Genomic DNA, 15,000 nt, shown 5'->3' with positions numbered 1-15,000 from the left:
ATGGATTGGAGGGGACAAGGCTGAAAATAGACCAGTTGAGAAGCTATTGGTAGCAGAGTATTGGTATTAGTAGCAAGAAAGCAAGGAAGTTATTAGGGTGAGGTTGTAGGTTTGGATAAGGGTGGTGCCAAGAGCTGCAGTGAAGTGGCTTTGGTATGAGAAGATAACTGGCAAGTAAAATTGCAAGAAAGAATAGTGTAAGAAGGGTATCCTCTTAGCATCCTTTCTTGCCAACTGAAATTGTGTTTAAATTCTTCTCAGCACATTTAGAACTTGAAGCATTTCCAACCCCCTTTTTTGGGGGGGAATTTTTTTTCTTTTCTTTTCTTTTCAGGGTAACATCCAACCACTTTTGTAGACTCTTCAAAGATATCTCAGGTGGAAGAAAAAAGTTTACCTCACTGAGAATTTCTTTGGAAAAATATATATAAGTAAATAAGTTGTTTTTAGTTTAAGGTTAGAGTGCCTATCATTTTTGTAAGGAAATTTATACTTTTTACCCCTTTAATATATACAGGTCTAACCTGATTTAAGAAAACCCAAAATGAAAAGATCTAAACTATGAGACAAATCAGTTAGTGATTTGATTCTAAGTATTGTAAAATTTAAAGCATTTGATAAAGTGGCTTTCTGTAAAGCAAGCTACTTTTTTAGGAATTGAGGAATAAGGTATAATTTCTTAAAACTAATATCTAGTTTTTATTAAAGAACTCTTCATTCCTTGCTCCCCCCAGACCTGTTCTTCCTCCCTATCACAGTAAATATGTAATTGCTCAAGGCCCAAATCTAGATTTTATCCTTTATTTTTCTTTTCCCCCTCATCTGTCATATCTAGTAGAACAAATCCTTTTTATCTCAGTTTTCAACCTAGGCCTCTGCACTAGCCCTGGGATTGATGGTTTTTTTTTTTTTTTTCCTGTGAAGGGCCATATAGTTAATGTTTCAGACTTTGCAGGCCCAGCCACTGTAATAGGCTGCCTAGTGAAGGCGTAAAGTCTACAGGAAGACAAATGTGTGTTGTGTTGTCCATTTGGGGTGGGGGTGGGGAGGTTGCAGGTCCTTGTAACACTACATAGATAAAATAGACACAGGAGTGTTAAAGAAATGGGATTTGGACCACATATAGCTTGCTCCCCCCGTGATAATTCTTCCCTCAGCTGCAATGTTTAGCTTCCAAGTAATCTTGTTGCTCCATTTTTACTTCAAATGTGCCTCCTTTTTAGAAAGACAATCCCTGACCAGCCGAGCTAAAACAGAACATCAATTATTATATCACTGTTACAAGGTGAAGTTGTTTTACTATCTGAATCCTTCCTCTTATCCATGAGAGCAAATAGATATGTGGTCTTTCTTGTTCATTCCTACCTTTGACACGGTCTTGCTCATGATTGGTATATCGTAAGTATTTGTTAAATGGATGATTATATGTTGGTTTTTTACTCTTCACAGATATGAAAGGAGTGTGGATAGCATGAGTCCATCAGTACAGATAATTCAGAGATCTTTCTCTTCTCCAGAAAATTTTCAGAGACAAGCAGTGGTAGGTTGATTTTCTTCTTTTCTCTTTTCTTTTCTTCTCTACTTTTTTTAAAAAAAATATTTCATTTATTCATTTGAGAGAGATAGAGAGAATATAAGCAGGGGGAAGGGCAGAGGGAGAAGGAGAAGCACAGACTCCCTGCTGAGTTGGGAGCCCAATGTGGTGCTTGATCCCAGGACCTGGAGATCATGACCTGAGCTGAAAGCAGACGCTTAACCAACTGAGCCATGCAGGCGTCCCTTCTTTCCTTTCCCTTTCCTCTTCTTTTTCTTAATGAAGTAGTAATTCCTTTTATTTAAAAAAAACTAGCACACACCCACAGACACAAAACTAGCACATATCTTTGTTTTACTCTTTACTTACAGGTACAAACTGTTCTCTTAGTAGCCATGAAAAATACCAAGCAGTTTTCTACAAATAGAGTAATTTCTAAGATATTACCTAAAATGTTAGTTTCATGAGGAGTAAATTATCAAATTCTTGAATTTAAAACAAACTAGACCTTGATTAGCATCTACTCGTGCTAGAATTGGGGTTACTCAAATGTCTAGACTAAGCCTTTAAGTAGCTTACACATACACACACTCTCATACTCACACACACACAAATGAAACCCCTAGAAAAATAAAAATCGTTACAATGTATTGATTATGTAATATGTGTCAGGCAGTATCACCCAAAAGTGTTACATATTAATACATATTCTTTAGGGTAACTGAGATATATCCTGTTGTAATACATAGGAAAATTAAGGGTGAGGAAGGTCATAAATTAGCAAGTAGCAGGAATGAGATTACAATTGTAGCCTGCTAAAATTTGAAACCATGTTTTGAAGTGCTACCCAGAAAATTTAATGAGGAAGAGCAACACAATAAAAATAATTAAAGTAGAAAACCCAGAAAATCATGATTAAGTTACTGAATAAAATACCACATTTCAAAAATAAAATAGATTTGATAACTGTTTAGTGCAACAGACTGTGATGTACACTTGCAAATACAATTTAGTTTATGAAGTTTTAAAAATTGTCAGAGGTCTTTCGTCTTAAAAAGACAAAAGCAGAAGTTCATAATTGCTTTTACCAGTAATTTGTGGACCTGAAGGGTTTTAAACTCAGCTTCTCAAAAATAGTCACATTTGATATATTGAATGCTTGCTGAAACATTCATTCTTTCAACATGCAGTCTGGATTTTTACCAGCCTATTAACATCTACGAACTTTCATCTCTCTCATGGCTGAAAAATAAAATTTATGCCTCATTTACTTTCCACTACAAATAAACTAAAATGTACTTCTTGAGACGTGCATTTTTGGCCTAAATGTGACTTATAACTGAAGTTAAATAATGTTTCTAGAGGTTGCGCAGAAATAAAACTCAGACATCTTCAACTTGAACTTCTAAAACCCCCCAAAACTTAGAATGTTCAGAGAGGGGTGCCTGGGTGGCTCACTTGGTTAAGCATCTGACTTTTAATTTCAGCTCAGATCAGGATCTCCGGGTCATGAGATCAAGCCCCATGTTCGGCTCTGCACTCAGTGGGGAGTCTGCATGAGATTCTCTCTCTCCTGCCCTGTCCTTACTGGCAAATGTGTTCACTCACACATGCATGTTTGCTCACTCATGCTCTCTTTCTCTAAAATAAATGTTTAAAGAATTGTTTAGGGGTGCCTGGGTGGCTCAGTGGGTTAAAGCCTCTGCCTTCGGCTTGGATCCTGGTCTCAGGGTCCTGTGATCGAGCCATGCATCAGGCTTTCTGCTCGGCGGAGAGCCTGTCTCCCCCCCCCCCCCCCCCCGGCCTGCCTCTCTGCTTACTTGTGATCTCTCTCTGTCAAATAAATAAGTAAAATCTTTAACAAAAAAAAAATGTTCAAATGATTCTTGAGTAATTTCCTAAGTTTTAGTTAGATTAGCGTGATCTCTGTAGGTTGATCACCCATTTTGATTTTCACTGAGCTGAAGAACATATTTAACAGATTGTAGATAAGTAGAACAATGCATTTCACATTTGTATTTTTCTTGAGCCGTTATGGAGGGTTGTATGTGTGTGTTTCAGGGAATGGAGATGTATTCCCTGATATTCTTGGAAGCTGTGCTCAAAGGCTTCTTACAATATATTGTCCTTAATGCTTAAAAACAGTACTTAAATACATTGATTGGAGTCTTTGACCAGTTTCCTGTTGATTTCCATTTTTTTTTGTAATAATGAGACTGTGCGACTAGGCTTAAAATCTTTGGTGTGTTTTACGATTCTATCTTTGTCTCCAGTCTTTCAGTTTTTTTCATTTTGTCATGAAGTCCTTTATTTTTTTCTTTTTCTTGAGTTCATTTCTTCTTTTCTCTTTGCCCAAATCACAGTGTTGGCTTGTGACCCCTCAACCTTTTGCAGGTCTGCAAAATATAAATATAAGTAAAGTAAACTTGAGGAACCAATATAAAGGGATGTCAACTTCTATGTACATACCACATATTGTGGTGTAGGCTTAAAAAAAAAAAATCACTGGCTAATACTTATCATGGGCAGAATTTGGGGACCACTGGTCTGGTCAGTTTGTACTTGTCTCCATTTTCTTGCTAGCCCATCTCACACACTGTTTCTAAATGAATGTTAATAACCCTGTTTTGCTTATCTTCCTGGTAATTTGATTTTCCCTCGTTTGCAAGATAAAGTCTGAATTCCCTAGCCTAGTTATGAGGCACTGCCATCATCTGGGGCCAGTAAAGCTTTCCAGCCTAACTGTCCATTATTCACTGCATATGAGATCTCTAATCAGTCAGAATTCTTGGTATTCTACAAACTCAATTTTCTTCGTGCAATTTCCCTTCCTTGGTATACTTCCCCCTTAAAATACTCAATCCATACTTTATTATTATTTTTTAATTTGATTTATTTATTTGACAGACCAAGATTATAAGTAGGCAGAGAGGCAGTCAGAGAGAGGAGGAAGCAGGCTCCCTGCTGAGCAGAGAGCCCGATGCGAGGCTCGATCCTAGGACCCTGGGATCATGACCTGAGCCGAAGGCAGAGGCTTTAACCCACTGAGCCACCCAGGCGCCCCTCCATCCATACTTTAATCCTTAGATAATATGCCACCTTCATGAAGCCTTTCCTAATGATCCTGAGCTCTTGGCTCTTTATATGTCCACCAGACAAGTGATTCACATTATAATCATTTGTATGGCCTCTTCTAAGTTGTATTCTTGAGGGCAAGGAGTAGTTATATACAGATATCATGCAGGTATACATTGGAGCAAACAAAGCCATCATGTGTTTTTTTACTTCAAGTTCTGTTTAACCTAAGATCCTTCTGGGCAGGAATAATTTTGCTTTCCCATCATTACCTGTTTGGTTCACTGTGGCCAAGTATATATATTGCTTTGATACTTAGAAATACTTGGCAGTTAACATTTTTTTTTCTCTTCTCTTAGATGAACAATGTTCTGAGACAGATGTCCTATGGTGGGAAATTTGGTTCTCCACATCTGGATCCATCAGGATTTTCCCCATCACATAGTCAGAGTTTTAATCAGTCTTCAAGCTCCCAGTGGCGCCAAGATACGCCATCATCACAGCGTAAAGTCAGACAGAATTCTCATCCTTACATACCGGATAGACATCATAGCCGTGAACAACGATACACTGATCATGGGTCTGACCATCATTACCGAGGAAACAGAGATGACTACTTCTATGAAGATAGGAATCCTGATGGCTGGAGCCATGACTATGATAACAGAAGAGACAGTAGTCGAGATGGAAAATGGCGTTCATCTCGACATTAACAAGTACTAAAAGGATGATGTTATAGGGTCATTCTAGGTTCCTTTGGCTAAATTGACCTGGAAATGTTTTGTTAAACCGTACAGAGCAGCTTTACAAGTTGCCATGTTTCTTTATAAAATTTTTAAAACCTATAGCTACAGTCTAATACAGAAATAAGAGTTGTGGTTCCCATTTTATTGCATTTTAGTAACCTTTCACCTCAGGGTTTTATGAAGAGGAAAGGGTTTTTTGCAAAAGAAAGTGCCACAATTCCTAATCATTTTAGATAAATGAGGAAGGGATGTATTATATGGGTTGGTTGTAATATAAAGCAAATATTTTAATTATCTGTTAATCTTTGTATTGCAAGAAGTTTCTTGTTAGTCAGATTTTGGTGTGTATAATAGAAAACATTCAAGTTCTGATAGTCTGAATTGACTAGCAGTATTTTGTTAAATGAGAAAATGTAATTACAGTGATTCATTTTACTACCATTTTACATAGAAAGCATATTGGTAAAGTTTGGGGATAAATCATTTGACTTCGTAAGAGAATTTTTAGTGTAAGTTCTGTGACATGATCTTTGAGTTTTACTCTAATTAAACATAAAATTGTAAATTTATACATGCTATCTCATTCTAAAATTTTAGAATTTGCTCATTAAATCAAGTTTGATGTATAACTGAAGTCACTCAGGAAGTTAAATATTTCTAAATGTATTTTTTTACATTAAAATACAGTGTTAATATAACTCCCCCTTTTCAGGAAGAACACAAATGTAAATGCATAGTCAGATAAAAATGGTGAAATGTTTTACTGAAAGTATGCTTTTTTTGGGGGGAAAAAAAGTTCCTGAAGCCTTTAAGAGCTGCCTCTGTCACTCAAATTTTAAAAATTTTAACATTTTCAAAGTGCCCAGGACATGTTATAAGGATATGCTTTATTATGGAGATTGTACAGCTTGCTTTTTTGTTTGCACATTTGAAAGAATTTAGTCTTAAACATTTTCTGATTTAAAAATTTTAAAAATCTTGTTTAGCAGAACTGTTGTGTATCAAGATGCTGTTTCCCCTTTGTTGTAGAACTTGTTTATAAAAATGTTATTCCTTGAAAATTTTTGATCCTTTTTAGTATTAACCACAGCATTTGTACTCTGTTGCTTTTTAATATATTGAAAACATAAAAAGGAGTGTGCCTTATTTTTTTTGACATCACTAACTTTGAAGACACTGTATACAACATTAGCAGGATGCTTCAGTTCAGTGATTGCCTAATGTTAAGAACGTCTGTTCTTAGAGCACCCTGAAATACTCCTTTTGTACATACAGATCTTAATGTTTTACAATCAGATCTTCAGTGACATGATTATAGAGCATTATGAACTGTTACCCTCCTTGAGAGCTCACATACTCTCAGGTCTTCCCTATTTGTAAATAAAATGCATGGAGTTTTAGGTAAATGGAGCCATTTACTCAACCTAGAGAGTGTTAGGATCAAAAATTTCTCTTTGCTTTAGCATTTTAATAGAAGGATTTGTTTCAAATGAGCTTATTCTCAGGTATTTTACCTTTATGAATATTCAGTAGCTTTTACAGAGATTCACAAAGATTAATTCTAGTTTATTGTAGTTTATCTGTGGGTCAGATCTTTTCATATTGATTCATAGGTAATCCTGCTTCAGAATGATCCTTTTATGTTTTAATGACTTGGGTCACACCCCTTTTGAGGTTCCAGTGAATCTTTGTCACTTCAACCTCAGCCAGTTGAGGTAATCAAACTAATAAATGTCCTGTGTAAGAGGATCAAACAAGATAGCCTCAACAAACTGAGTATGTTAGATGATTGACGCGGGTTTGGGAGCTGCAGTAGAAAGGAGTGGTTTTTGTGGGAGCAGTTTCTCCCCAGATGTTCACGAGCAACTGTTCTTACAATGTTCTGTAGAATAAGTAATCAAGTGTTTTGGTAAATGTTGGGGATTATAACTTTGGGGGCTTTCTTTAGTGACAACACCATAAAGCTTCTGACAAGTACTGCAGTAAAGAAATCCTTAGGCTTAACCGTAGTATTTTCCAAACTTACTTGACCCTTATTTGACCCTTTTGTACCTAATGCATATTAAGGTACTAAGACTTCCAAAGAATCTGACTCAACCCTTCTCCATCCAATCAACCAACATTTTTTATACTACTTTGTAATCATGCCATGTAGGTCCATATTCCTCACACCAGTTGCCATGATCCAAGAAGGGGTATCCTCAATAGGATTATTCCAACAGCATCCAGTGTGCCAGTTTATGTATTACAATAGTACCCTGTGTTTCTCTTGTCATAGCCTTATACTGTGTTATAATTTTCTTTTTATCTGTATCTCTTTAGGTAACTCCATGAAGGCAGAGAGCGTATCTTACCACTGAATTCTTAGTATCCAGTGCCTGGCACTACAGTAATACTTGGTAAATTTTTGATGAATAAATGAACATATGTCAAATAATTGAATAAAAAAGGGAGGCTTCAGCATAGTAGTGTTTTTTTAATCAGTTTCCTAATCCTGAACCATCGTTGTGTCCTGTTATAAATATATTATGCCTTTAATATACTCTAGAATTCTATCTTTCAAAAATGTTAAGATTTAGATATGTACTCAGGTTTTCTTTTAAAAATTGTTTATTAGTTTGGTTTGGGAATTATAGTTCTGCTAGTTTTATGGAATGAGTTGGTAAGCTTATCTTTTTCTATGCCCTCGTGAGAAAATTGAGTAATATAGTAATTGTGTTAATTTAAGACTTGAACTCCTAAAACAGTCTTAGAAGTAAATGATTTCCCCCCCACCCCATTTTCCTTTATTAACCATGGGGGAAACTGTTTGTTTCCTCCTTTCTCAGAAATCAATTTGAATAATTTCTACCTTTCTAAAAAAAAAAAAAAAAAAAAAAAAAATCAACCATTATCTTTCCAAATTAATTGATAGTTGTACATGGTATTTCTTACAATTTTTGTTAAACTCTTCCTCCAGATAGAGTCCAGTTTTAGTTCCTGATCTATTTTACTTTCCCTCCTACAACCTGGTCAGACTTATTAGAGGCTGTGCTGTTACACAGTTTACATAGTTTACATTTATATATATATAAAAGCCCCTCACTGCATTTTTTCTTTCTTTCTTTCTTTCTTTTTTTTTTTTAAGATTTATTTATTTATTTGACAGAGAGAGAGAGCAGGGGGAGGGGCAGGCAGAGGGAGAGCCCAGCAGGGGCTTGATCCCAGGACCCTGGGATCATGACCTGAGCTAAAGGCAGACACTTAACTGATGGAGCCAAGCAGGTGCCCTGTTTTTGTTTTTGAAACATTCTCTTTTAAAGATATTTAAATAAAAATCATAGATTTTATTCCAATACTTATCATTTCTGGAGCTCTTTGTTCCTCTGTGTGCATCCATTTATCTGTCTGCTATTCTACCTGAAGAAGTGTTCTGGATATCTCTTAAAGTGTGGGCTTGCTGGTGATGAATTTTTTTAGCTTTCATGTCCGAAGAAGTATTTTTCACCCTTGTTTCTGAAATATCTTTTTGTTGGGTACAGAACTCTAACTTGACAGGCTTTTTTTTTTTTATTCCTTTCAGTACTTTCAAAATGTGGCTCCAATGTCGTCCTGCTTTTATTTTTTCCTGTAAGAAATATGCTGTCAGGTATATAATGTGTCATTTTTCCCTGACTGGCTTTGAGCAATTGGATGAAAAATGTGTCTTAATACAGTTGTTTTTTTCATGTCCCTTTTGCTTGGAGTTCATTGAGCTTCATGGATCTGCAGGTTTATAGTTTTCATCAAAATTGGAAACATTTTGGCCATTATTAGAAAAAATGTTTTGTCCTCACTTTCCTCTTGGGAAACTCCAGCTACAGTTATATGAGACCATTTGATGTGATCCCATAGCTCATGGATACACTGTTTATTTTTTAAATCATTTTTCCTCTGTTTCATTTTGGACAGTTGTATTACTAGGTCTTCAAGCTTCCTTGTCTTTTTTCCCCCTGCAGTGTCTAGTCAGCAATTACTTCCGATAGAATCTTCATCTTAGACATTGTAGTTTTTCTCTCTGCAAGTTTGATTGACATCACTTCTGATTGCTCCTCATTTTTTCTTCAGCTCTAGTGAGGTACAATTGACAAAACTGTAAGCTATTTAAAGTATACAACATGATTCACTGTGCTTGTGAGAGGGTTCTCACCCCCCAACCCTGCCCCGAGTTAATTAAAAGATGACTTGGACTATTTTTTATATCTTCACTATCTTTACTTAAAATTTTTTTTTTTAAAGATTTTATTGATTTGACAGAAAGAGATCACAAGTAGGCAGAGAGGGAGAAGCAGGCTCCCTTCTGAGCAGAGAGCCCTATGTGGGACTCGATTCCAGGACCTTGAGATCAGAACCTGAGCTGAACACAGAGGCTCAACCCGCTGAGCCTCCCAGACGCCCCCCCCAAACCCCGACTATCTTCATTTAAATTTTCAACAAATGGAATAAAGTTACAGTAATTTTTAATGTTCTTGCCTGCTAATTCTAATATTTTCGTCAGTTCTCAGTTGGTCTCTGTTGGTTCACTGTCATTATTAGGTGTACTTTCCTGCTTCTTTGCACGCCTTGTCATTTTGATTGATTGCTAGGCCGTACGAATTTTACCTTATTGGATACTTGATAGTTTGTACATCTGTAAATATTCTTGAGCTTTGTTCTGGGACACACATAGGTTACTTGTAAACCATTGTATCCAGGACATGATTAAAGATTTGTTAGGCAGAATTTGAGAACTAGTTAGGATTAACTCACCCCATTACTGAGGCAAAAGTCTTGAATACTGTAACAGGTGCCTCATGAATTACCAAGACTTTCAGTCTGACTAGTGGGAACAGATACTGTTCCTGGTCCTATGTCAGTGCTGAGTGGTATCCTTCTGATTCTTGGGAGCACTTCTTTTCTCCACCTTAGATCATTTCTTCAAACCTATATGCCGCTCATTACTCTCATGGATACTGGAAGAAACTTGCAGATCTCAGAGAGTTTTCTCCTGGGCAACTTAACCTTCTTCAGTCCTGTGTCCTGGATGTTCTAGCTGGCTTGATTTCCCTACATTCTCAGTTTTAGCTCCTCACCCACGAGTTTGCCAGACTCTGCCTCCCCTGCCTCAACCACACGGCAGCCTGGAAATCTCGAGGCAGCAAGCTGAGGCAATCGTAAAGCTCACCTCATTTGTCTCCTGCTTCTCGGGATCCCTGCCCTTTCTGCCTGGTGTCCATTGTCTTGTTTTGTGCTTTTTTTATGTGTATCAGTTGTTTCGGGCAGGAGGGTAAATCCAGTCCTTGTTACTCATCTTGACTGGAGGTTGAAGGTGATTCCTGGGTTTTGACATGTAATGTACTCACCATCCTTCCTTTAAAGGGTCTGTATTTTTATGTTTGATTTTTCTAAGTTGAGTTATTTTGTATCTTTTTTTATTTCTAAGTGACTGTTTTTTCTTCTACTGTGACTTGTAGTTTTATAGCCTATGGACAGAGAATGTGGCCAAGGTGATGTAAACTTGGAGAGATACAAACCAGATGACTGGCTGGATGATCACAGGCTTTCTCTAGGTTTCCTGGCCGTCAGCTACCTGTGCTGACCCATGGCCTGCACACCTGCTCCGGGACTGCCTGGGAGAACCTGGAGCCACACCTATCCTCCTCGCCTGGCCCTCCTGCCTGTTAGTTCCATCCTGCACTGTGTGATGCCTGCAGGGTGTTTGCCTAAAGGTTTCTTTTCCCAATTTTTATAATGGTTCCATCCACATTTAAAAAACATTTATTTTCTCTGTTTCAAAATTATGTCCTTACAAAATTATCTCTTACAGGGCAAGATTTGTAAGTCAAAAATGTCAGAATGAGGAGTCATTTTAAAAAAATGAAAATGTGTGCATTTTAATTTAATACACATAAGTATCCATTCATTTGCCAATCTTTTGATGTGGGGCCAAGTCCTTTCCCTTACATCTAGCTACACCAGTTGGAGTTTAGTTGGCCTTTCTTGTATAAATCACTGCCAGACTGCATTGCCTATAATTTCCATTTTGGGTTTCTTTATAGTGAAATGCAAATGTAGAGAAACTTGTGAAGGATTCAAGTTTTCTAGGATTCATATCTTTTTTTTTTATAGTCATCTTGCTTACATTTTATCTGACAGCAAATTCTTAGAATGACTTATCTTTACTGAATATTTGCAGAGCATTCAACTAGTTTTCCAGAAATTATTATTTTTCAAATTCACATTCATATTTCACATTCACATTCTTATTCACTTGCTTACATAATATTTAAGTTAAAAACTTGGATTAATGAGAACTAGCATAAGCAGGTTTGGAACCACTTACCTGGTGAGACCAGGAGCTGGTGAACATAGAGGAGGGTTTGACCAGCACCGAGCCGCAGTGTTTCAAGGACAAAGACATTTATTACAGAAAGAATAGCGAACGTCAGTTAATCCAACAAATCAGTTATGTGGCATTCAGGTAGTTAAATGTGCTAATATGGTAGATAAGTTCTATTGTGTTTTAAGTTCTATATGTTTTTCTCTTCTTGATCTCTTAGTTCTGAAAGAGATGATTTTGACTTATCCTTTTCTCTGAGTAATAAATACATCTTGCAGTTAGTGTATATCCCAAAGCTCCGCTGGACGCAAAAAAACATATGACGCTCCTTCCATGTGTCCTGTGGTGGGTTATCAATGGAAATATCCTTGACCCAACTACTAACTTTGGTCTCTATTCTGTTTTATATTGCTGTTTCACACACTATTTTTGTTATTGTTAATATTGGCCTGATTTGTCTTTGTCTATTTGTTTATTTTTAAAACCATTATGTTGCTTGATTTTAGGAATACCTCTTATAGGAAGGTATATTTTAATTTATTGCTGCTTTACTTCCTTGCACATGTAGGCTTTTAGGGTTGATCACCTTTTCTTTGTTTTGTTTTGTTTTTCTCCTTTCTTCTAGGGCAGCATTTAATCACCCTGGAAGCAGACTGGAATCACTTTTCAAAAATCAGCTTAATGCCTAAACTTTACCCCAGAATCTCAGGGGAGGACAATGGTATCAGTATTTTTTAAAAGAGTCTGGTATGCAGTCAGGATCAAAAACCCTAGCGTCATACTGTTTCTGTTCCTATAGTGTATTCCTTTAAATTCTCATCCATCATACTAAAGTTAATAGTTTTTTATCAGACAGACTGAAACAGTTGTAGCAGTCAAGGTAGAATGAGAGTGAGAACATATAAGGGACTTATTATGGGGATTTAACCTTACGCAGTTGTGATTGCAGGTGAAAAAATCTGCTGCCCTACATCTGGTGTATGGCCTGAAGTCATGATAAGTTCGCCAGATCCACAGCTGGGAAGAAAAGCTGAACAAGAACAGGAGCAGGGACAAACCGGAAACTGCTAGAAAACAAACCGAGAGCTTGCATCTGTCTCTCATCACTCGGCCTTGGATGACTCCGACGATGCCTGCAGGTGTAACCGGCACTCCTGGCTACAGAACTGCATGTATCATTGGCTCAGGACTGGAGGACATGTGGCAGGACCTGGAGGAGCCACAGGCTGGTTGCTGCCCCTCGCCAGCAGGAGAGCCCGGGGCTCAGCAACATGCATGAGGTACCACAGTGCTTGGCACCCCTGCTGATTTGCCATGAAAAAACTGTGACCACTGCTTCCCTCGTGAGGTCCAGATCTGAAGGGCATTTCTGTTGTGGTCAAGATTGCCTTGTGATCTGAACACTAACTACCGGGAGTTGGGCCAAATGTCACACTCCAGGGCTTACTCCGGTAGATGCTGCCCTCACTTCAGACACCAGCTGCAAGGTCAGTGGTTCCTAGGCCACCCACACTCTGACCAATTGGCTACAAATTCAGGGGTTCCCACTACTCCCTCAGGTTTGACAATTCACTAGAATGACTCACAGAACTCAGCTAAGAGCTCTATTTGTGACCACATTTAATTACAGCAAAAGAATACAACTCCAGTGAGACAAAAGAGGAGACGCACAGGGTGAGGTCTGGGAGGGTCTCAAATGCAAGGCTTCTGTGTCTTCTTCCCTGTGGAGTCAGGATGCCTCACCCACCTGGCACATCAGTGTGTGTTCCCAGGCAGGAAGCTTATCCAAGCTTTGTGTCCAGAGTTTTTACTGGGGTTTCATTATAGAGATATGATTGATTGAACCTTGGCCATGAGATTGAACTCTCCCAGGAGTTTGGACAGCTATCAAGTGGCTCAAAGCCTCAACTCTAATCACGTGGCTGATCTTCCCAGCACAGCCAGCTCCAATCCTGAAACAATCTAGGATATCTAAGAATCTCAAAGACATTCCTCTAACCTGGGAAATTCCAAGGATTTAGAGAGGGAGCAGGAACAAAGGCCAGTCAAAACCTTTACTATAGAACACCAACTGTAAATGGAACTAGGTGGGGAAGGGGACGGGCTGGAAGTCTGGGGACCAAAGTTCCACCTTAGCTAAGCTGACGCAGTGCGAAACCAGCACAGCGGTATTATGTCTGACACCCTTGCTCCACCAAGAAAATCCCTTTAGCATGTCGTCACTCTCCTTGCCGCTCCTCTCCCACAAGCACACAGCCCCCCTTCAATGCTTTATCACAATTACTGGGATTTTAGTTTCAGATTGACATTAATATTTAAACATTTTATCTCCTTGGGGTACCAGAGTGGTTCAGTTGGTTAGTAAGCATATGACTCTAGATTTTGGCTCAGGACATGATCTCAGGGTCATGAGCTAGAGCCCCATGTTGGGCTCCATGCTGAGTTGGCAGCGTGCATGAGATTCTCTCTCTCTCCCTCTCCTAACCCCTAACCTCTAACCCTAATCCCTAACCCTAACACACCCTAAAGCTCTGTGTTAAAAAAAACAAAAACCAAAAAACAAAACAGTTATTTGGCTGGGTCTCAACAGGAATTTCTCTTCTCTGCTTCACCTCACTCAGTGGCTCAGCTTGTGGCTGGCTGGCTGGTCCCTTGTTAAGATGGATTACTCACGTGACTGTCAAGTAGATTCTGGCTCTTGGCTGAGAGCTCAGAGGTGGGAGTACATGGCATTTTCTAATCAGCCCAGGAAGTTACTTCCGCTGTATTCTTCTGGTCAAACAAGTCACAGTGGTCCACCCCAGTTCATGGAGAGGGGACACAGAGTCCAATGATCAATGAGAGGAGTTTTAAGAGAATGTGGGACAGGAGCTATGGTTATGACCATTCTTCCAGGACCTAGATTCTGCAGACAGCACAGCTAAAAACAATTCCTGTTGTTTTCTTCTAGCAATTTCATTTTTAATTGTTCCCACTTAAATGCTTAATCCATTTAGATTTTATTTTGGTGTAAATTTTGAAGTCAGGAGCCAATTTAATTTTTTTCTCCAGATAACTTCCTAGTTGCTAACAAAAATTTTTTTTTTGAAATTTTTTATTTTTTTATAAACATGTATTTTTATCCCCAGGGGTACAGGTCTGTGAATCACCAGATTTACACACTTCACAGCACTCACCAAAGCACATACCCTCCCCAATGTCCATAACCCCAACCCCCCTTCTCCCAACCCCCCTTCCCCCAGCAACCCTCAGTTTGTTTTGTGAGATTAAGAGTCACTTATGGTTTGTCTCCCTCCCAATCCCATCTT

At 38.3% G+C, this 15,000-nt stretch overlaps 1 protein-coding gene across 1 annotated transcript in view; it reads left to right on the top strand.

The window, feature by feature from the left end:
• The window catches only part of RBM7 (RNA binding motif protein 7), a 10,581-nt gene extending 4,090 nt beyond the window's left edge, over positions 1–6,491 (top strand). Inside the window, exons 4-5 of the mRNA XM_059416694.1 lie at positions 1,450–1,540; positions 4,969–6,491. Coding sequence (XP_059272677.1) covers positions 1,450–1,540; positions 4,969–5,322 — 445 coding nt within the window. The 3' untranslated portion in view covers positions 5,323–6,491. The remainder of the gene's footprint in view (positions 1–1,449; positions 1,541–4,968) is intronic.
• Positions 6,492–15,000: the final 8,509 nt, after the last annotated feature.

Source organism: Mustela nigripes, chromosome 1 (assembly GCF_022355385.1).
Source record: "Mustela nigripes isolate SB6536 chromosome 1, MUSNIG.SB6536, whole genome shotgun sequence".
In the NCBI taxonomy this organism is placed as follows: Eukaryota; Metazoa; Chordata; class Mammalia; order Carnivora; family Mustelidae; genus Mustela; species Mustela nigripes.
The sequence above is the reverse complement of the archived record's forward strand: the minus strand, read 5'-3'. Positions and strand labels throughout refer to the sequence as shown.